Source organism: Anolis sagrei, chromosome 4, assembly GCF_037176765.1.
Source record: "Anolis sagrei isolate rAnoSag1 chromosome 4, rAnoSag1.mat, whole genome shotgun sequence".
Taxonomy (NCBI): domain Eukaryota; kingdom Metazoa; phylum Chordata; class Lepidosauria; order Squamata; family Dactyloidae; genus Anolis; species Anolis sagrei.
In genome coordinates this window covers 135,265,134-135,288,652 of record NC_090024.1, presented here as the reverse complement: position 1 = coordinate 135,288,652, position 23,519 = coordinate 135,265,134, and the positions used below count along the sequence as shown (strand labels likewise).

The window sequence follows — 23,519 nt, the reverse complement described above, 5'->3', positions numbered from 1 at the left end:
AGTTCGAAAACATGCAAATGTGAGTAGATCAATAGGTACCGCTCTGGCGGGAAGGTAACAGCGCTCCATGCAGTCATGCCGGCCACATGACCTTGGAGGTGTCTACGGACAACGCTGGCTCTTCGGCTTAGAAATGGAGATGAGCACCACACCCCAGAGTCAGACATGACTGGATTTAATGTCAGGGGACTACCTTTACCTTTACCTTATTGATATTGTGGCATTGAATTGTTGCCTGTGTTAGCTGCCCTGAGTCCCCCCTCGGGGGTGAGAAGGGCAGGGTAGAAATTGTGTAAATAAATAAATAGGTTTTCAGGACCTGAGGTTAACAGCTCAGCTTCAGAATCTCATGCCACTCCCCGGATTCGAACCTGGGACCTTTTGGTCAACAAGTTCAGCAGCTCAGCGGTTTAACCCACTGCACCATTGGGGGCTCTTGCTTAGTAAACTTGATATAAATGATGGCAGGAGCCTGCCTTGTGTTCCTTATGCAGAACAAAAATAGGGGAGGGCTGTGGATGGAAAAGCAGAATCGCAAGCTTTCTGTGGTGTGGGCATCACTCAACAACAGCATCTGCAGCATCTTCAAAGGGAGAGCCTGCCAGGAAGAGGGAGAATGCGAGCTCTAGAAGCAATGAAAATGAGGAAATGGTCCCCGCAGAGAAAAATTAATGAAGAGCATAGAAAGAGAGAAAAGGAGGAGGAGGAGGTAGTGCTGAGGGAGAAGTCTTGAATAATGCATCAGTGGGAAGCCAAACCTTTCCCAGCACAAGAGGGTTCTCTGAAGCCGACACAAGCACAGCTCCTTTCGTTGGGAAAGGCACTTGTGTCAGTAACATTTTGCGAGACATGGACACCAAAGGGAAGCTCTTCTCGTGGGGAAGTGGGGGGCGAGAGGGAAGCAGACTCCCTTTTCGAGGCTTGAGCTCTCTCATAGGAGCCAGATCTCATAAATATGTCTGTATGGAGACTAAGAAGAAAGAAACATGGGCACTTCCTCCTGGCAGGGCGATTGGAGAAGTGGAATGGGGAAAGATGAAGTTTAAAATAAGGAGCAAAGCCGGGCCAGACCCTTTTTTTAAGACAGACTAGTCATAAGGGAAACATATTCCCTAGGCTGGAATGCTTCTGCTGACTGGAGCAAAACATGGAAGTCTGTAAAAACCACAGGAGCTGTGCTCCTCCCAGCCTTTTTCCTCGCTTGCAGGGGCACATGTGGTGTTGTGAGAGAGAACAAAGAGAGGGCACATGGAACAACAAAGAGCACGTTTCCTTTCTCCCTCTTGCGGGGAGAGCAAGGATTTTACAGCTCTTGAACCAGGATTCATTCTTGCGCACTTTAGCAAGGCTCCCCCCTCCCTCTCCTCCTCCATCTGCAGTTTCCCCACAGTCAAAGAATGGATGTCAAAGCTCTGTGGTGGCATACACATCAGACAAGCAGATTGAGCAAGACTTAGTCACCACCACGAGGATTTGGGTACAGCCTGGACCTCATCATGGCTGTGTGAGACAAATGGAGTTACAGAACGAATGAGGAGGGAGTGTTTGTGGGGACAGAACACAAATGCCTTGCAGCCAGTGGGTGAAAAGGCTGCACACTGTGTCCCTCCTCATGGCTGCTCACAGAAAGCCACCAAGATGCAAAAAGAGACAAAAAAGTGGGGTCTCTTTTGTCCTACAGGAGAGGAGGAGCAAGTAGACATTATGGGAGAGGTGCAAGTAATGCCCCGTAGCCGGGGGGGGGGGGGGTTGAGGGGCTTCACCCCCCCCCCCAAATTCTCAGGGTGGTCTGCGAGAAGGCCTTACTGGTACATTATTTAAACTGTTACGTTTATTCATATTATGATCTGATCCGCATGCTCAATATATCCCATATGCATGGGGGTATTGGGATAGTGCTCTTACCTACAAGAAGCACTGCCTGAACATCAAGCAAAAAGTGGGTGCTAGAAACAATATCATACGAAAGCTGACTGGCACAACCTGGAGATCACAACCAGATACAGTGAAGACATCTGCCCTTGCGCTGTGCTACTCTGCTGCTGAGTATGCATGCCCAGTGTGGAACACATCTCACCATGCTAAAACAGTGGATGTGGCTCTTAATGACACATGCCGCATTATCACGGGGTGCCTGCGCCGTACACCACTGGAGGAATTACACTGCTTAGCCGGTATTGCACCACCTGACATCCGCCGGGAAGTAGCAGCCAATAGTGAAAGGACCAAGGCAGAGACATCTCCAGCTCATCCCCTGTTTGGGTATCAGCCAGCACGTCAACGACTTAAATCTAGAAATAGTTTTCTAAGATCTACAGAGACACTCGCCGGAACACCTCAGCAACCGAGAGTCCAAAAATGGCAGGCTCAAACCCAGAACCTCAACCAATGGCTGATACCAAATGAGAGACTCCCCCCTGGGCACACAGAGGACTGGGCGACTTGGAAGGCGCTGAACAGACTGCGCTCTGGCACCACGAGATGCAGAGCCAACCTTCAGAAATGGGGCTACAAAGTGGAATCCTCGACATGCGAGTGTGGAGAGGAGCAAACCACTGACCACCTCCTGCAATGCAACCTGAGCCCTGCCACATGCACATGGAGGACCTTCTTGCAGCAACACCAGAAGCACTCCAAGTGGCCAGATACTGGTCAAAGGACATTTAATCAACTACCAAACTCACAAATTTTATTTTTCTGGGTTTTTTTTTTGCTTTGTTCTGTTAGAAATGTAATATAATCGACTGGTTGCACTGACACGATAAATAAAATAAATTGGGATAATGACACAAAAGGTTTGCTAGGATAGATCCTGAGCCCCCTCCCCCAAATCAAACTCAGCCCCACCCCCCGAATCAAAATCCTGGCTACGGGCCTGCCCCGGAGAGTGAGGTTGTTTGAAGATGTCTTCTTCTGCATCAGTACAGAGCCCTGCCCTGCTTGGGCTCCTCTTCAGCCTGAAAGGAATGCATTAATCTGTCCTTGGGTGATGTGGTGCCATTCATTAATGCTTTTTTCTAATTCTGTTGTCCCTCCTGGAAACCAGACATCTTCTCCTTGGGACTGGTTGCTGTTTATAAGCGGGTCAGATCACACTTTTGGGACCTGGGCCACTTTTGTGCCAGTGACTCTTTGGCACCCTCTGCTGGTGGCATCCCTGTTTGTTTAAAGAAGCCATATCTCCTGGGTTTGAAAAAGGAGATGCTTTTGTCTCGCCTCCTTGCTCCCTCCCCACCATCTTTTATAATCCTGTGGAAAGCAGAAGCACAAGCTGTCAGAACATAATTTTTGTGCTGCTTCACAGTGAGTAGTAACATATTAATAATTCAGAGCAGCTTCTTCCACACGAGCCAAGATGGCCAGCCAATAGATAATTCCCAGCAAGATTTCACAATCCCTCTCGGCCCGCCATCTGCAATACTGAGCATGTCACAGCCAGGCCTGGCTTGTGTAAAGGAACCAAAAATATCCCACCGGAAAAACGAAGGTGGTTCTTGGCTCTAGGCCTCCCTGTTGTTTGCCACAAATGTTCCTCAGAGACAGAGCCATTTCCTTTGGATGCACCTGGGTTTGCTTATGCTGACAGGAGACAAAAATCTATTTTAGAATCTGTAGGAAGTCACGCTGGGAAGGAAGAGGGAGCTGTTGTCAGGGTTTTTTCTCTATGTTATTGTTTTGTCAGAATGAAACAAGCCCTCGTCCTGTCTGTGAGCTGGAGACCCAGAGCACTGGACTCCGAGAGTTTTCTCATTGGGTCCCTGGGCCCCCACATCTGGCCAGGAAGATCAGCAGCGGGCACCCAGTTGCCCTGGGCCACAGGAGAGGGAGGGAGACAGCCTCAACTGATCTGCTGTGAAAGGACCCCATGGATGCATTCATAATGTGGCAAGACTGCCGTACATGAAGAAGGAGCGTGAAACTAGGGCAGCTAATCATTAAATATGGAAGCAAAAAACACAAATGGCTTTCACTCGGCTTATTACTCTTCCTGTTGGGAATAGCTGCAGAGAACACTGGCCTCTTTGTGTTTCTTTTGGTTGGGAAACCACTCTACACCAGTCAGAGCAAGCACATCAGCTCATCTCCTCAGTAACCCACACACCCCTCCCCCCCCCCAAATGATATGAAAGGCATCAACACATCTGGAGATCTCTTATTCAGGCCCGGCACAAAGTTCAACTCTATGAGGTTTCACTTCAGATTCCACACCGCTTATCTTCCCTGAGTCATGTGGGGCACGTCCACACAAAGTGTTTATTGTGGAATTCCACTGCTTTATTCACACCCTATTAAACAGGACATCCTCTTCATGTAAACTGTCCAATTCTTTCCTCCTGTGTTTTTCCTGCCATTCTTGTCTTTTCATAAGCAGCTGAAAGATCAGCTTTTTAGATGCCTAGTGCAACCTCCAGATGTGAGGATGGACTTGGTGCCCCTCTTTTAAGAGGTGGGTTTGAGGGGTGCCATGGCATATGAAACAGAGGGGCTCTTTGTTTGCTTGTTCAGCTGATACCCCACTTTTCTCTGATGAGTGGCACCTGAGCCAGCTAACAGTTTTATTTATTTTGTATCCAAAGCATTGCATACATTAGTATAAAACTGATAAAAATAGAAGGAGCACAAGCGGCTAAATAGGAGCCCCCGGTGGTGCAGTGGGTTAAAGCCCTGTGCTGGCAGGACTGAAGACCGACAGGTCGCAGGTTCAAATCCGGGGAGAGGCGGATGAGCTCCCTCTATTAGCTCCAGTTCCTCATGCGGGGACATGAGAGGAGCCACCCACAAGGATGATAAAACATCAAAAATCATCTGGCCGTCCCCTGGGCAACGTCCTTGCAGATGGCCAATTCTCTCACAACAGGATGCTCCTGACACACACACACACAAAGCGGCTTATTATCTTTTGACCAAAAACGGGCAGCAGCAATGGCATTGTATGCAGCTAGCAGTGAAAGAGAACTAACATAAAATGAATCAAAACACAAATATTTTTCAACATAATTTGAAACAGGGTACTAAGGGGAAAATCCAGTATCCAGTATCCTATCATAAGCCGCTACTGCAGCAAGTGGAGTCTGTTGGCAAGAATTTCTGAATTTTTAAAAAGTCTTCCTTTTCTGCCAGCAAAAAAATTTGGTAGTGTAGCCATCCCTACAGCTACTTTCTTATTTTTTTATTTTTCTAACCAATTTTTTATGTAGTGCTCATGATTGCAGCAAAGCAGCAACTATTGTGCAAATGTCATCATTACCACAACCCTGCCACACTCCTGCTCTTGAAATATGTCTTCACTTGGATAGCTGAGCTGGACTTCTTTGTAATGGGCATCGCTCCACTTTTATGTATTACTAGCTGTACCTGGCCACGTGTTGCTGTGGCCCTCAGGAAACAGACATGGAACAATCTGGACTAGGGAACTCTTCCCACCAGGCCCATAGCCAGGATTTTGATTCGGGGGGAAGGGGGGGCTGAGTATGATTCGGGGGGGGGGGGGATGAGTCTGAGTGAAAGAGGGTCTACCCTAGCAAACCTTTTGTATTGTTACCCCAATACCCCCATGCATATGAGCTATATTGAGCATGGTGATCAGATCATGATATGAATAAATGTAACAGTTTAAATAATATACCAGTAAGGCCTTCTCGCAGACACCATGAGAATTTGGGGGGGGGGGGGCTGAAGCCCCCAAAGCCCCCCCCCCCCGGCTACATGCCTGCCTCCCACCAAAAGTTTCCTGCTGACTTTAAGGTGCAAGGCTATTCAAAGGTAATCCAGGTGGGCAATTGCAACGTTCACACTTTACTCAAGTAGAACTTGAGGTGAACGGGGCTAGGGAGTTATTTTCATGCATGCGCTGTAATGTCTTTTTGGGGTTTGGGGTTTTTAAGTCCTTTCTGCTGTGTGTTTTTTTGTTTTTATGAGTGATGGTCACTCGTTGGCCTGATAGGTGTCTTGTGTCCAAATTTGGTGTCAGTTCATCCAGTGGTTTTTGAGTTATGTTAATCCCACAAACGAACATTCCATTTTTATTTATATAGATTTTTCAATAATGGACATTTGCTATAATGACAACGAGGCTGTGAATTTGGTTGTAAGGATGTGTGTGTGTGCATGTGTGATTTCACACTGGCCAAAAGTGTCTCCTCTTCCCAAATGAAGCTGCTTTCTCCATGGGCACATCATTTTCTCACCAGGTAAAGAAAGAACAGGGAAGAATTTTGATCTCAAAACCAGCTCATAGGGCAAAGGCTTAGTTCCAGTTCCAGTAAGCAAAGACCTATAATTGCTTTTTCATTATATATACAATACTTGAAAAACATTTTTTTTCTGATATGCTATCAAGCCAGCACTTTACACTGGCATCAGTTAATTTTTTTTATCCTTCCTTAAATGGGAGTTCTGACCATAACACAAAACTGCCTCAACTAAACCTTCATAAAGCATCTACCATTGTTTCAAGTGCTTCAGTCAGCCTGCCTTTTAGTCAATTTGGCTTGCTTTCTATATGGTACTTTCTCAATTTCTTGTTATGTTCAATGCCATCAAATCCTGCAGATTTATTACAGAGCCCTCTAGAGGACACAGACTGCAATGCTAAGGAATATTTCAAGCACTTCTGAAGACGAATATTCCAAAGGGCTTTTGATTGCTCACTCTTTGAGTTTTTATTATATTCAATGTTGTTATCGTTTTAATTAATTTCTAAAGTGTTACCTACGTTGTATTTGTTTTAGTTAGTAAATCACCTTGAATTCCTTTTTTGAGGGGAGTGAAATGTGAGGAGTAACAATAATCCTATTTTTTTAATTCCATTGTCATCATCATTAGGTTAAAAGGTAATGGTTTCTTCTTGACATTAAGTCCAGTCATGTCCGACTCTGGGGGTTGGTGCTCATCTCCATTTATAAGCTGAAAAGCTGGCATTGTGCATAGACACATGCATAGACATGTGGCCGGCATGACTGCATGGAGCGCCGTTATCTTCCCACTGAGGCAGTGGGAACCTAGCATGTTTTCAAACTGCTAGGTTGGCAGAAGCTGCGGCAAACAGCAGAAGCTCATGCTGCTCCCTGGATTCGAACCTGCGACCTTTCAGTCAGCAGCTCAGTGCTTTAACCCACTAGGCCACCGGGGGCTTCTTGACGTCACCATTAGCCTGTGTCATTAATGTTCAATTCCCAACAACTTCCTTCCTTTTTGATGGTCTTTGTATACATTAAATAACTGAAGTAAATGTTTGTAATCTTAGGAGCTGTCTTCCACTATGTTGGGCACCTGTTTCAAGGAGAAATCAAGATTTCTCTGCTGCAAACACTCCAGAAACTTAGACCTTGTCGAAGGCTTTCATGGCCGGAATCACTGGGTTGTTGTAAGTTTTTTTCGGGCTATATGGCCATGTTCTAGAGGCATTCTCTCCTGACGTTTCGCCTGCATCTATGGCAAGCATCCTCAGAGGTCGTGAGATCTGTTGGAACTAGGAAAATGGGTTTATATATCTGTGGAATGACCAGCTCCAACAGACAAGAGTTTTTTGTCCCACCCTGGTCATTCCACAGATATATAAACCCATTTTCCTAGTTCCATTTTTATGGAGCATTTTATGGAGCATTTTTATGAAATACAGTGGGAGCCACTAGGTGATGGTCAGAAACATTTTACTGTTGCCAAATGTTTCGTGATCCCAACATTGTGCTAAAGCAGGGGTCCTCAAACTACATCCAGCAGGCTGCATTCGAAGGAGGACAAAGGCAAATCCCCTTTAAACAAATCTTGATAAGAAAACTCTGCGATAGGCTTGCCTTAGGGTCGCTCTAAGTCTGAAATGACTTTTGTTTCATGTCAGGAGTGACTGGAGAAACTGCAAGCCGCTTCTGGTGTGAGAGAATTAGCCATCTGCAAAGACATTACCCAGGGGACGCCTGGATGTTTTACCAACCTGTGGGAGGCTTCTCTCATGTTTCCGTACGAGAGGCTGGAGCTGACAGATGGGAGCTCACCTCACTCGCCAGATTCAAACCGCCAACCTGTCATCAGCAGTCCTGCCAGCACAAAGGTTTAACCCATTGCGCCACTGGGGCTCCTCTGAAATGACTTAAAGGCACACAGCAACAATCCTAATGAACTTGACTTTCTCATTAGTCAAAAGCAGGCTCACACTTCCCACTGAAATACTGATAAGATTATGTTGGTTACAATTATTTTTCATTGTAAATATTATATTGTTCTTTCGGGGGGGGGGGGGGTTGCACTACAAATATTTGCAAAGTGCATAGGAATTTGCACACTATAGTCTGGACCCCTGCTTAAAATGTTGAGGACCCCTGTACTACAGGGAACTCATTTGGGATCGAGACCCACAGTGTAAGAAGCAGCACTCTAAATTACTTTCACACATGGCTCTCACAGAATTACTAAATGAAAAAGAGAAAAAAAAATGGGAAACATTTTTTATTAACAGTTTGGAACAAAAATTAGATATGTTTACACCCCAAACACCCAATAAACTATCAATTATAATTTTTTTCCTCTTATGAAATATAACTTAACAGAATTTCATTAAAAATAAAAGTTACAAAGATCCCAGTGTCACAACTTTGTTTTCAGGGAAGAAAACTAATACACTATGGATTGTAATGTGCACCCTTTATGAAAGATAACAAAAAATATTCTACAATAAAAAAATAAAAGTTGAAAAAATCCCAGTGGCACACCATTGGTTTGGGGGGGGGGGGGGACAAGCATTACAAGGAATGGCCGACCACGGCCAATGTCCTGGAAGGGCCTGGAGGCAATGTCCAACCTGCTGTGCAGAAACCACCACCCAGTCCCCACCAAAAATGGTAGGCAATCTGTAGGAGACAATTTCACTTCACTCTCTTAAGAAGCAGTTTCTTTAGAAAATACAGCCTTTGAGCTTCACCACTTTGAAAAGAGGTGGAAACAACTCTTATTGGGGGAATGCAACATTTTGGGACTATGGTTAGGCTGATATCAAATAGATGCCCATCCGAGTCACTATATGTGAAACATAAAGATATGCCTAGTCGTGAGGGTCTGTGTGCATTGAAATAGCTGCAATGTAGATGTAAGTCTGTCCATCTTTTCCTTACAGAAGGAAACTCTCTGTGGAATCAATATAAGTTATTGACAATAGTCTACCTGGATAAAGCATCTTGGTTACAACCCCACCAATCTGTTTATTATCATACTTCAGATGAAGGAAGCAGGACAGAAAGGCAGAAATCAGCCTATCACTGCACTCTCCTTTGTCTACTTGAAGCACCCACTATTTCGTCCCTTCTGCTTTGGTTCTGCTGCCTTACACCCACAGCAAGGAGGGAAGCGACCACCATATTTCTAATGCTGTGGCAGAAACTGGGATTTAAAACTGAATGAGAAGAAGGTGACTGTTTGGCAGCACAGCCTTTGCACAATCCACTTCAGTCTATGTGAAGGAGCAATTCCCTAGAATGAGAGAAGACCAAGGAAGACGGCACCTCCCATGCAGAGTTTTCCATTTCATCCCTTGCATGGAAGAGCATAAAAAAAAGGCAGCCTAGAAGTTCACTGGCTTCCCCCTTCACCCCATGGAAACAGTTTCTACCCCTCACCCCCAAGTTACTTGAAAACCAGTCCCAAGAAATGATGGGAAAGTCGAGGGGAAGAGACTGAATATTTTCTTCAATAGGAGCAATGGTGAGAATTGTCTGATCAAATAGGAGCAAACCGAGGCTACATATGAGGAAGTAACACTTGCCCCAGATATTGTCACCATCGGGGTTGTGGACCAAATATTCTTTATCAGAATTGCTGCGGAGTCTTTTCTTTCAGATAAGTGGATGTGCCAATCCCTGTGCCACCAATGGTAGATGTGATCTCAGTGTAAGAAGCAGGGGTGATTTATAGGTTTAAATTTCCTAAACAGGTCCATCTATTTTCTTCTGTATGGTGGTTATGTGCTTGCCCAGGGAAGAAAACAAATGGCTGTCTGTAGAAACAGGAATGGAGAGCCTGACCTGCCTGTTCCCAAAACCAACAGTGCCTAGACCCTAGATAGGTGTGACTCTGGGAAAGGGCCAAGCTTACGGCTTCCTCAGCTACCTGTTTGGAAGGCCTGAATGTAGCCAGGCAGTGCTATGGGGCCTGAATGGCTACATTTCTAGAGGCTGAATAGTCTGTTAGCACTCAGCACTATCAAGAAAGCTTTATTGCTATATCTGCAGTACAGCGTCTTACTTTCCCCCCATTACCATGGAGGAAAGGGACGACTGTAAGAACTACTACTGAGTATAAGCAATTCTCTTCCCTGGAAACCGGCAACCTCACTTCTAGGCCAGAACCAAGTTTGGCACTACACATGTAGTAACTTACACAAGACTTCGATTTTGCGGAGTGAGAGGTTCCTAAACATAGTGAGTGTAGATGACCATTCACTCAGAGGAAAAACTAAGACTCCCCTAGGAATGGCAGATGTGAGGGTGAAAGTGTGATGGCAGAAGGACTGAAAGGGAGATAAAAGATGGCGGCAAAAAGAGTGTGAATATATGCTGTTTGTATATAATGTGTGTAAGAGCGAGTGAATGTGGTTGGAGGAGATAGTGTGTGGCTGTTTTATGTGCAGCTAGAAAGGAAAGAAAATGGGCAGAGAAAAGAGGAAGGACAAGAGGGATGGGAGATATAACAAAGAGAGAAAAGGGACAGAATTTGAAGACAGAAAATGGGACATAAGAATAAAGAGAGCTAACATAAGCTATGCCCAGAAATGACAGAAAAATATCTTCTGCTCTTGGTCACATATATGATTCCAAACAGTGAACACTGTGATAATGCTGACACAGGACATCAACAATCCCAGAAAAGTCCTATCATCAGGCCTTCCTGGAATGGACCAAAAGAAGGACGCCATTTCTACTTAGCCAGAGGAAAGAGGCAAGAAACTCTGGGCCCCTTCCTCTTGATGTTGTTGCAACAATGATGGGGCAAGTTCTACTTTCTCATGCCTCTTTGCTCCTATCTTTACAGTTCTAATACCATTGGGTAAGTTCCAGAGATTTAATTAAAATTCAACTAAATTTTGGATTACTTTTGGAAGAGTCTTCGTTGACCTTGTGCTATTATTCCTTTTGAAATAGCTCTGTTTCAAAAATCATGTTTCAATTGTCAAACGGGGGAAGGAGCAAGTGATTTTCTAGAAAAGAGTCCAAATCTTCCCAGAGCATGCCAGGCCAGTTCTGCAAGTGCCTCCCTGGAGCTTGGGGCTTAACGGTCACTTTGCAAAAATGGGGGAGAAAGAAGGGATCCGAAGACCTGAAGCCAAGTGGAGGTGAACCTTGAGCATCTAAGCGTCCCATTTTCCTGATTTGCACCATTCTGTCCTCTCCATCTTATGACAATCTGAAGTTTTATCTAGATCGATTTTTATGCATTAATGTCCAAAGCACTGTGACAAACAGCACATGAACGTTGATAATCTAAAATACATTTTTGCAAATATTTAGTACATAGAAACTTCCCCATATTAGAATACTCATTAAATGATCATCAGCATCCAGCAGTATACCAAAGTTTTCAGTCATTCCCCACATTCACCTGAGGCTGTGTCAACACCCCTACATAAAGGCAGACAATCAGGTACATATGCATCCCAACAGATTATATAATGGACATTTACCGATTAAAATGGCTGTGAATTTTGAAAGGACTATGCACAGCAGTGTGTGTGCAGGCAATTTTTAAAAATTATACTGCTCTAGAACCATTTGGCAATGCAAAATATGCTGAAGCAAATGGAGGACTGCTCTTGAGGCCAGAGAACTCCAAATAGTACCCAATCCAAGAAATGAAGGAAGCTGACTTACATCCAAACTAAACCCCTGGGAAAGGTGGCACTTATCGGACCTCTGCAGAGTTATGCTTCTGGCCTGCCCTATCAAGACGGAACAGGCAGGACTTAGACACTGTGGTTCCCATAGCAGTAACGAAAGAGGGGTTCTCTTGGCAAAGCTACATGATTTCTTAACATTAGAAATTTCCCTGACCATGGATATCTCAGTAAAGCGTCATGACTGGTGCAAGGAAGTCCAAATAGAAAAGCCTACTGGTAGATGAATAATTTGGCTCCCGTAGGTGAATGATGTTAAAAGGTACAACACTGCAAGGAAGGAATTCCAGGAAAATGCATGTATTTGCGATATTTTCATTTTACCATCACTATGTTTTAAAACAAAACCTGATAGAAAAATAGATACATTTGCGACAGTGATATCCCACTTTTGGAGACGCCACTGTTCTTCCACCACCACATGGAGGTTAGATATGTTTGTCTGCATGGCATGGCATGGCATTGGCAAAAGCAAATAGGGCTTGGAGGCCCAGGTGGCAGCTCGCAGACTTTGTGCTTCAGCTACACAAGGGATTTTTGCCACAAATCAAGGAATGTATAAATTCTTCCAGTAGCAAGTCCAGCAGGAGTCGGACACAGCAGAAGATTACAACACAAGATGCATTTCTTTTGGGGTTGCAGTGAATAATTTTGCTCAGGTATGAGGAGTGAGGACACCTTGCCTCTGAGGCTGTGTATCGCAGAATCCTCTTGGCTCAAAAGCTTGCGGAGGTAGATGCAGCACGCTTTCCCTCCAGCTAGTTAGCAGAGAACAACCACAACTTTCTCTTAACGGGTCACCATTATCATTTCTAAAGTGACAGGAAGAGTTTGTGTAAAAAAGATAGAGATAGCAGCACAGCAGAGCAGCAAAAATAATCTCAACACAAAGAAAAAGGAAGGAGAACATTCCCCCTCATAATCAGACAGAGTCCTGTCACTACGGTGACACTGTGATCCAAGAGACATTTTCTTTCCCAGCACTAGGTAGCAAGTAAGAAAAGCAGGTGCTGCACAGCATGGCAGTTGGTGACGCAGGATGGTATGGGAGGGACACCATCTAAGATGTCTGATGGGGTTCCTTCCTATGGATCACTGCAGGTGGGAGCAACACTGGCCACCGGCACCGCTGGAGGGGAGAGCTTTAGGGGAGAAAGAGGCCTGTGAGATATTCCAACAGCCCAGGCTGCCCACATATAAGAACAGCTAAAAATTAAAAAAAAAGTCTGGGTTAAGGCAGTTTGTTGCATTCCTGCTTTGGCAACATCAGTGCAGGGAGATGTGTGTGGGAAGGACTGGCCTTCAGGCTCTTCATCTTGGCTTCCTTTCCCCGTTTCAGATTATATTCCTCCCCGCTGCTCCCCCCGCCTGCAGGGGATGGAGCCAACACAGGAGCACCAGTCACTTTTGCTCCAAGCATGGTGCATGTTCAGCAAAAAGCTTTGTAGTTTTGATTCTGAGAAAGGCAGATGGGAAATTCAAGATGAGATGTATGTGGTAGCAAAAAGCTCAAGAGGTGTTGCAAAACAACCCTAGAGGGGACAAGGCAGAACTGATTGCATCATTTATCTCTTCGTGCCCATGGAAAATAAAACAAAAATTTCAAAAGTTTACAAAGTGACTCAGTGTTGTTTCTATTCCTCTGTAAAACGTCTCCGGCGCTAAAGGCTTTATAGTCCCACCCTGGCATTCAACTCTAGCTCTGACGGCTGCTTGCTGCCTGGGTGGTTTCATCAGGAACTTCTCCAGCAAGTCCTCCATCCTCTTCATTTCTGCGCACCTTGCTTGGCTTGCTTCCACCGAGGGCATCTTCCTTGGTCAACTCTGAAGCTAATAATGAAGTGACAGCGCATCCAACTTTTCTGTTTGCTGGGGTAGGGAGAGAAAGAAAACAAAGTAATGAGAAATCCCAGAAAGTCCAGAACAAGCCTGTATTACAGGGCCTGCTGATATAGATCCTCTGGTAGATTTTTCTAAATGGGGATGAGGAGAAGACACAACTGAACAGTTTATACATCAACCAACTTCCCTTAAACAACTGTTTCAATTTCTAATTGTTCTTATGAGACAAAACAACAGGTCACAACCTGACAGAGGATATGGACAACATTTATGTGACCATAAATGGACGAGGATGCAGTAAAAGCATGCATGGAGCCTTCTAAATAGAACTTCACAATAGCAAGGCAGACTAGAATATATAGATAGATAGATAGATAGATAGATAGATAGATAGATAGATATAGAACAAAGGTGGCTTTTGTAGGCCTTGAAATTGTTTGATTCTGGAGTTGTAGGTTGGATCATGAACAACAGAAGCCAGAAGTAATTTGATACAGAGATCCTGTGTAGAATTTTTGTCACCAAAAGAAGCAAGTAGATTGAAGTCTCATTCTATGGCCCTCAGGAATGAGGATTCATGTGAAAAAAAATCACATTGCCCCCAATCATCTCACTTTTTCTATCTATCAATTCCAATATACCGTATATTCTGGCATATAAGACGACTGGGCGTATAAGACGACCCCCAACTTTTCCAGTTAAAATATAGAGTTAAGATGACTCCCAGGCATAAGACTACACCCGCGTATAAGACGACCCCTGACTTTTGAGAAGATTTTCTTGGGTTAAAAAGTAGTCTTATACGCCAGAATATACTGTACGTGAAATAATTTTCTGTACACAACCCACTCCCTACAGAAGTCATGGTGATTAGCAATCTGATCTGTAACGCCTGTGATTTAAGCAGGAGAAAAATAATCACTTTGAAGCAGTGGTTTAAACCATTCAATCCTCCAGGTGTTTTAGGCTTTAACTCCCAGAAGCTCAAGTCAACAAGGGCAGACATTCTGGGAGGTAAAGTCCAAAAGACCTCCAGGACGAAAGGTTGACAGCCACTGATTTAAAGAAAGGCCTGTTTCATGGTTGCATGCACACTTCTTTCCTCATGCTGTCACCAATGTCACAAGCCTTGGAAACAAGTTTGCTTAGTAGAAGTGAAACAAGGTTTGGTGCACACAACCCTCTTCCAAACCTCCTTCTATTCTGTGAATGCATGATCAGCTCCTGAAAGAAGACAGGCAATGCCCAATAAAACTGGGTTGTAGCGTAGTTGGCTTGGAGTCAACTGCATTAAATCACCACTGTCCGAAAGGTCAAGAGTTCAAAGCCAGCCCGTGTCGGAGTAAGCTCCTGACTATTTGTTCAGCTTGCTGCCCGGAAGACAGTTGCATCCTTCAAATATGAAATTTAGGTACCGCTTATGCAGGGAGGCTAATTTAACTAATTTACGATGCCATAAAAATCTCTAGCAGCAGGCAAAGGAATAAGAAAGTACTCCATCAAGGACTCAGTGCCACAAGTGGACCGTAAAGCAACAGTTCCCCCGGTGGTCGCAATTCAAACATACCCTCATGAAGCTTAAATTGCCTCCATGTTTGTCTATATATGTTGTGTGTCTATGGCATTGAATGTTTGCCATGTATATGTGCATTCTAATCCACCTTGAGTCCCCTGCGGGGTGAGAAGGGTGGAATACAAATACTGTAAATAAATAAATAAAAATGGACATGAGAGAGAGACATACTCTCAGGATATTTCTTAAAAGCTTTTCTAACCACTAAATGCCATGGATCTATACATGCCATGGCTCCATAAATGCCATGCTATGGAATCCTAGGATTTTTAGTCTGGAAAAGCATTAGCATTCTTTGGCAGAGAAGATTAAAGACCTTGTAAAACTGCAACTACCATGATTCCGTAGCATTGAGCCATGGCAGTTAAAGTGTGTCAAGCTGCATTAATTCTAGATGCATCCTGAGTCTCAAGATGTAAAAAAGGAAGGATTATAGAAAATTGAAAAACACTTTTTAGAAATACCATGGGAGTATGTCTCTCCCTCGTGTCTAGTTTTATTGGGCACAGTCTGTCTTCTTTGAGTTTATATTTTAACAGTAGCAAGGTTACGGTGGAACATGTATATTGAGGCAAAAACATCTCAAACTGGAAATTATTTGGCAGAGGGTTTGAGGGCCATAGACATAGTAGACCAATCCAGGAGAGCTCAAACACAAGAAACCTTTAATTCAAGGCTACCTAGTGTAATGAGTGTTTAATTTGCTCAAGTTAGTTGTTGGAAATCATGATTTTATTAATCCCCCAAATAGTTGAGATTAAGATAGCATATAAAACATCAATAAAAAAATGAAATTCTGAAGTTCTGTATCCTCATTCATGGGTCCACTTTGAGAACAATGTAGGATTTGTGCATGCTGCTGGAAAAGGGGAAATGGATAGACAAGACAATAAAGGTGTCCCATTCAGTGCTGTTTGCCTTCTTTGTCATAAGGCAAACAATCTAAGAGGAAGAATAGAAAATGGTACATTTGTTCTCATCTTTCTATTACCAAGGTAGCTTATAATAAAATTTAAGGCAGTTTAACCTATTTCAAACCTTAGTTTGGTTAGCTTAATTTCAAACCTTGGTTTGTGAAGCTACATTTAAAACTGTAATCAAGATGAACCATTCTCCAGACACAGCTTTCAACTGAGGTTCCTCAAAATTATGTTTCCTATTTTAAAGTTGAAGGCTGCTTGTTGTTTGCATTCTCTCCACACCTTTTGTAAAGATATACAGTAGGGTATTACTAAGTCTGAATGCAGCCAGTGATGATGGGTCCACAAAGTACTCTCTGATAAAACTGTATACATCTATGCAACCAAACATCTCATGACATTACTAGTTTGGAAAAAGAAGGAAAACAGATTCCAACCCCACATAAAATAAAAGCACAATCTTACTTTTGACTTTACAGACTGGAGAAAGAACTATTATATTATGGACCCCAATTCATCTACTGTTACATCAAAAGCTGCATACATGAAGATGTGTAATAGGGGGTGACATCAAACTGATCAGGCAAATTATTAGAGAGAAATGGCCCTCTGTTTTCAGAGACAAAGGTCTTTTGATAATGCTTGTGTCACATGGATATACAAATACTTCAATTAATCGTTATTTAAACTCCAAATTTTCTAGAACAGGAAACTTGATGGCATAGTTCCCTGTTAACATACTACTTTTTTTTAAAAAAAGGACCATTATCTTTTGAAGCAAAGATATCCCTGAGGCACAGGCAAAGACACATATTTAGGCACATACTGTAAAGACCAGTGAGTGGTTGCCAGACTATAAATATGATTAGTTTCAAACTGTATCTTGTCATCTCTGTTAACTGAGAATGCCAGTCAACACTCTGGTCCTTCAGAATTGTACAGTTACACTTGCAGGCTATTTCTTTTGCTTGCCTGCAATTCATCTGTTGCCACAAACGCTGAATCCCAAATGTCTTGGATCAGCGATCTTTTCCCCTTTACACTCTATAGCAGGGATCCTCAAACTAAGGCCAGAGGGCTGGATACGGCCCTCCAAGGTCTTTTCCCCAGCCCTCGCTCAGGGTCAACCTAAGTCTGAAGCGACTTGAAAGCACACAACAATAATCCTATCTCATCAGTAAAAAGCAGGCCCACACTTCCCAATGAAATACTATTAAGTTTATATTTGTTAAAATTGTTCTTCATTTTAATTATTGTATTATTTTAAGTGTTTTTTGCACTACAAATAAGATATGTGCAGTGTGCATAGGAATTCATTCAAGCTTTTTTTTCCAAATTATAACCTGGCCCTCCAACAGTTTGAGGGACTGTGACCTGGCCCTCTGTTTACAAAGTTTGAGGACCCCTGCTCTATAGGCTCAGCTTTGAACGTAACACTGTGCTCCCTAGCAAATAGTTCTATGACTGGACCCATTAGGCATCAACCCAAGAAATCTACTATGCCTTCTTTCACTGTAAGGAAAAAGGCATGATGCTGAAAAAGTACATTTGTTAGCTGTGGTTACATCTTTTAATGCTGGAGATTAATCAGATCATAAATTCTAAGCATAACATGAAGTTCAGCATTACAGAGCGATAAGAAATTGTCACTGTTAGTTTTGACAGGTTAAGAGTTCTCCAAACTTTAGATGACAACTCATTAAGAGGAACACCTCTACAACTAACATCAAAGACATCTCACCTTCTTAATGATCAAAGTTCCCACAACCAAGTTGACTCCTCCTCATACCACAGATAAATGGTATATATTACAGACACATATAATACACAGATCAACACTCATGCAGTGGACACAGACCTCTTACAATGTGGCAATTTCCTGTGCACACAAATGTGCTTACATGCAGAAATTTAGAGAAAACATCTCTGCTGGGAAATAGGACAAACACAGGAGGACAAGGAAGTAGCGGAGGCGGCTGATTTAAAAAGCTGCAGTTCCATGAAGGGCTCATTTCACCAGAGGTGGAAAGGGTGTTTGACAGAAAAATGTGTTTTCATCATCAAGAAAAGACATTTGGAAACAACATGCAAGCGTATGAGATGAGCCTGTAGGCTTTAGCGGGTGTGTTCTTGCCCTTCTCATATATACATTCTGGAGTGCTTAGTTATACAGGTTGAGCATCCCTTGTCTGGAATTCCAAAATACCGCAAAACCTGAAATAGTCCACATGGGTGGTTGAGATAGTGACCTTTGATTTCTAATGGTTTCATGTATACAAATGTTGCTTCATGCACAAAATTATTCAAAATATTGTATAAAATTACCTGTGGGCTATATGTATATGGTGTCTACGAATCATAAACTAATTTCATGTTAAAACAAGACAGCTCATTATGTATGCATATGCAAATACAGGTATTCAAAAATCTGGAAAAAATCCAAAATCCTAAACACTTTTAATCCCAAGCATTTCAGATACCGAATACTAATTTAAAAAACTATTTTAAAAATTCTTTTAAGAAAAAGTACTGTCCAGTCTTTTTTTTCTCTCGCTTCAGACGGCAGCCTTTAGCATCAGCTTTTCATTAAACAGAAAACAAGGAAGAAAGCTGAACAGAATTTCATGTAATGTGCAGTTTGGTTGTCATACACACACGTTATACCATTCACTGATCTGTGTTTTCACTTCTAATTTAATCACTTTGCTGGAGAGAAAGATTGAAGATCAGAAAGCTGCAGTGTAAGCCCTTTCCCAACAATTCTGTTGCTAATTAACCAGTGTTCCTAATTAGCCTCATTCTCTCTGTGCTTCTTAGCTTATTGATCTGTTCCCTTTCTTAACATCCTTGGCTGATCACACCCCACCCCTAGCCTTGAAGGACAATTTTAGAGAACTGTGTCCTGAAATGAGACTTCTAGACCTCCGGATGGAGAGGTACAGGATGGGTTGTAAATACTTGAAGCAGTAAAATAAGAGATTATAGAAGAAGTGTCAACTGGCTGCAGAGTCTGGATGATGGATCACTGTAGTAGCGAGGTTGGGGATACTACAGAAGCCAGCAAGCAAGGAATCAAATGACAAGACAGACAAAATATGAAAATGTTCTCAGATGGGCAAAGAGAACACAGGGAGTTGGTCTGCTGGGCCTCGAAACACTATGAAACGGGAAATGGAAGACGGACCACACTTCACAGGAAAACATCAAGTGAGGCATTCTGGGAGAGTGCTGGACCCACATATGTGTTTCCCTGAATGTCAGCCGCCTCTTTCCAACTTCCCTTCCTATGAGAAGGTGACACACAAATGGAGGGATAGGGAGGAACGAACATGAACATGCCCGGGGGTTACCCGCTCCGGTGTGTCCTCCTCTATCTCACAGAGGGACAGGAGAGAGTTTGCTGCGAGGAAATAAAAAAAATGCCTATCAGGTTACTTGTTAAGATTGCTCAGGAGCAGTCTGTGTCTCCCAACTCTCCCCCAAAGCAAGAGTTCTGAGGGACCAGGAGGCACTTTTGCACAATATTAGAGCCCCATGGCTTCACATCTGAGATCCCCCCCCCCCCCCCCGACATAAATGTGAGGCGAGGAAAACCAGTTCATTAGCATGTTCTTGTCAGGAAAGGCTGCAATTGTCCAAGCCAGATATATATTAGATGACTAAGTCATTCTCCAGGGAAAAAAACACTTCCTCACAAGTAGCGAACAATGGGAAGATTTTAGCTAAGATTACATTTTCATGGAATCAAACCTCTGTCTGGAAATAATAATAATAATAGTAGTAGTAGTAGTAGTAGTAATAACACTTTTTGCCCCACTTCAGACTACCAGGAGTGTGAATGAATGCTGTTCTCCTCCCTGATATGCCGATGTTGATTTTGGTACACCATGGGAACCCCTACTTGCATCCCCAAGTAGCCAGAACAGCTGCAGAAGATTAGGCTCACCCCAACAGTACAGTGGCAGGGCTGATGAGAAGGAGACGGAATAAGGCAAACCAATTGATACAAGACAGAGAATGGTCCTACTGGTAGTTAAAGAGAGAGAGTTTTCCATCAAGAACCTCATCAGATGGGCAAAATTGCCCATCCTGTGACACTTGGACTCTCTTCAGGAATTGAGCCCGCCAGATCTCATTACATGACATCAATCCATTTCCAGCGGGGCTCCGTGCCGGAAGTGAGGTCCAAGTGTTGCAGGGGGCAACACAGGAGGCTACCCATGTTGTATAGACAACAACGAGAGGGGGGAGGAGCCGGGTGGCGATGCTTCCCCTGTGGGATGGGGTGAAGGGCGATGCAGGACGTGGAGCGATGGGTCCCCCACACCCCACTCCACATTCTCCATGATCCGTGGTGAATCCCCCCCCCCCACTATCACCTGTATACACGATCTCAATGTGATGACCCCGTCCCTCACCCCCGAAAAGATAGCTCAAGCACTGGAGCTTTTTTTGGATGGGGAAGAGCCATTGAGCCCCCTTGCCTCATACCACCACTGCCCTCTGCTGTTGGGCTTTTCTCCTAAAGTTTGGAAGCTATATAAAAAGAGGCATGCCAGGGCAAATGCATTAATTGTTTCTCTCTTTTTATTGTCTGAACTTCATTACCACAGGAGCAGATGGTTTGCATGATGTCAAGGCTGCGGAAGAGAGGATGAAATGAGTAATCAAAATCCGAAGGCCATCTGAATCATCAGGCTGAAACCATGACTACAGGACAATTGCAGAGGCAAGCTGCAGGGGCACAAACACAGAGCTATTGTCCTCTTTGCATCCTGCGGCCATGGCATGCCTTTCTTAATGAACTGGCGGGAACAATCTTCCTGCTGACTTCCCCAACAATGGCTATTTAGGCTATTCAGGGGTAGTCATAGAAGCCTGTCTGCTTTTTCATACCAATACAGCGTATCAAGAAGCTGCCAGCATCTCTGAATAGAGACAGCTGCTGGTCAGCAAAAAAGAGAGTCAAAGATCAGAGCCAATTAGATCTGTATGCAGTAATTCTGTTGCAGGGATAGGATGATACAAGCCTCCTTTTATAAGGGAGCACTGTCTCAAATCCTGGGCAGGATCATCCATTAATTTTAATCAGAGTAGATTTTGGAACAAAAAACATATCCTGTACTGTGAAAACATTGGCATGTTTCTTATATATCTCATCAAGTTACCCCTTTTCATAGCTTTTGAGCATATATAAACTGTTCTACACAACCCAAGGTTGGCTAAAATAAAACAAAATGAATCTGCAGTTTGGATTTGTGGAGAGGGGGCTAGAAAGTACTCCTATGAATATTTTAAACTGCCTTAAATCACTGTTGCATTTCACCCAGTATTGGTTGCTCTGAGCTGTAGCCACACCTCCAGGCATGAGGCAGCCATCCTGCCGCCTAATGTGTTTGTGTTTTAAACTGAAAGTGCACATTACTTAAGCAAAGTTGTTCTGCATGCCAAGCAGCGATGCTTCCCATTCGCTACATACAGGTCCTATCTTCAGAATGCAGTGAGATAAAATGTTCCTTGAAATACAGGCGTGAATGAATGAATTGTGAGCCATTGTAGGATTAACCCCATATTAGAATTCCTTTGCAAGATTACTTCAAATAGCAAGGACTACTTGTTTGAACAGAATGGAACCTCAGTGGTATCACAAAGAACATTTAACATAATTGATAGGTTCTACCAATCTCGGGTGGGGTTGTACCTATTTGGGCTGGCTTTGATAGATGGCTTTTTGATTTTAAATTTGAATTATTACATTTGGCCCGGCCATAGGTTTTTAAATGCTGTGTGTTTGATATTGTTATTGTCTATTGCTTATTGTGTATTTTTCTGTTTTTGAGTTATTTTAACTGTTTTGTATTGATTATTGTTATTGCTTTTGTTTATTGATATATTGTGGGCTTGGCCTCATGTAAGCCGCACCGAGTCCCTTGGGGAGATGGTAGCGGGGTACAAATAAATTATTATTATTATTATTATTATTATTATTATTATTATTATTGCATTGTGCATCTTTACTTTAAAGCACAAACCAGCCCCATATCACTTCATCTCTCAAATATTAACCAAGGGACCAAGCCACTCTCAGATTATCTATCAGTGTAAACTCATATAATCCAGTTCAAATCAGATAATCTAGGATCTGGGATAAAGGACAGTGTAGATCCAGTTTTAGTAACGGGTCGACCAGCAATATGATGGTACTTCTATTGACGGATTAATTTTGTTAATCCCTCAATATGTTGTTAATTAGCCAAAGCTAATATAACCAGTGTTGAGGAATGCTAGGAGATCTAATTAAAGGGCCACTCATTTCTAGGGAACCTAGAACTTCCAATTCAATGGAGTAAGTTACTCTAGTCCCCCATCCTTCTGCCAGCATTAGGCCTCTCTATTCCTTGGATGTTAAGCCCGAGGGCAAGAGACTGTTTTGTTGCTCTTCTTATTATAAAGCACCATGTGCAGTAAAGGCGCTATATGAATAAATTATAATGGTAACAATGATATTGCTGATTACTATGATGCTGGTCCCCTGCCATACCTGTTGAGCATCGTTACCCACATTTAGGAAATTCCCTCAGGAATTAGGAAATTCTGGGCCTGCGGGTTCTTGAATAAGCATAATACAGGGTGAGACAGACATCACTCAACGTTGCAGTCTAAGTTCATTAGACTTTTCTGTACATCAAAAACAATGATGTGTTTTCCCAGAATCCATTTTCATTTGGTGCAGTCTATCCTCTAAGCCCAAGAAACGTATTATGCACCTTGCTTTCTCCAAAGCAAGCCAGGCACATGGGAATGAGCAGGCAGGGTGCATAATATTATGTGGAAGACTTGGGGAAAGCCTCTGCATGGGAATAATGTTTCTGTCTTGTTTTCTGTCAAATATCTCACACAAACTAACTTCCCTTAACTATAGTTTGTTTGGATGTGTAATTAAACCAATAGTGTTTGGTGTCTCCACTTGCTCAGTCCAGCATTTTGACTCCAATTAAAACTCAGTGGCTGATGGAAAATGAGGCCATGTTGTTGTTGTTCATTCGTTCAGTCGTTTCCAACTCTTCGTGACTTCATGGACCAGTCCACGGCAGAGCTCCCTGTCAGTCGTCACCACCCCCCAGCTCCTTCAAGGTCAATCCGGTCACTTCAAGGATACCATCCATCCATCTTGCCCTTGGTCGGCCCCTCTTCCCTTTTCCTTTCATTTTCCCCAGCATCATACTCTTCTCTAAGCTTTCCTTTCTTCTCATGATGTGGCCAAAGTACTTCATCTTGGCCTCTACTATTCTTCCCTCCAATGAGC

At 43.2% G+C, this 23,519-nt stretch overlaps 1 protein-coding gene across 1 annotated transcript in view; it reads right to left on the bottom strand.

Annotated features, from left to right (window-relative positions):
* Positions 1 to 8,429: 8,429 nt before the first annotated feature.
* The window catches only part of DIAPH1 (diaphanous related formin 1), a 114,031-nt gene continuing 98,941 nt past the window's right edge, over positions 8,430 to 23,519 (bottom strand). The window contains exon 28 of the mRNA XM_067467710.1: positions 8,430 to 13,747. Within this exon, the coding sequence (XP_067323811.1) occupies positions 13,575 to 13,747 (173 nt within the window). The 3' untranslated portion in view covers positions 8,430 to 13,574. The remainder of the gene's footprint in view (positions 13,748 to 23,519) is intronic.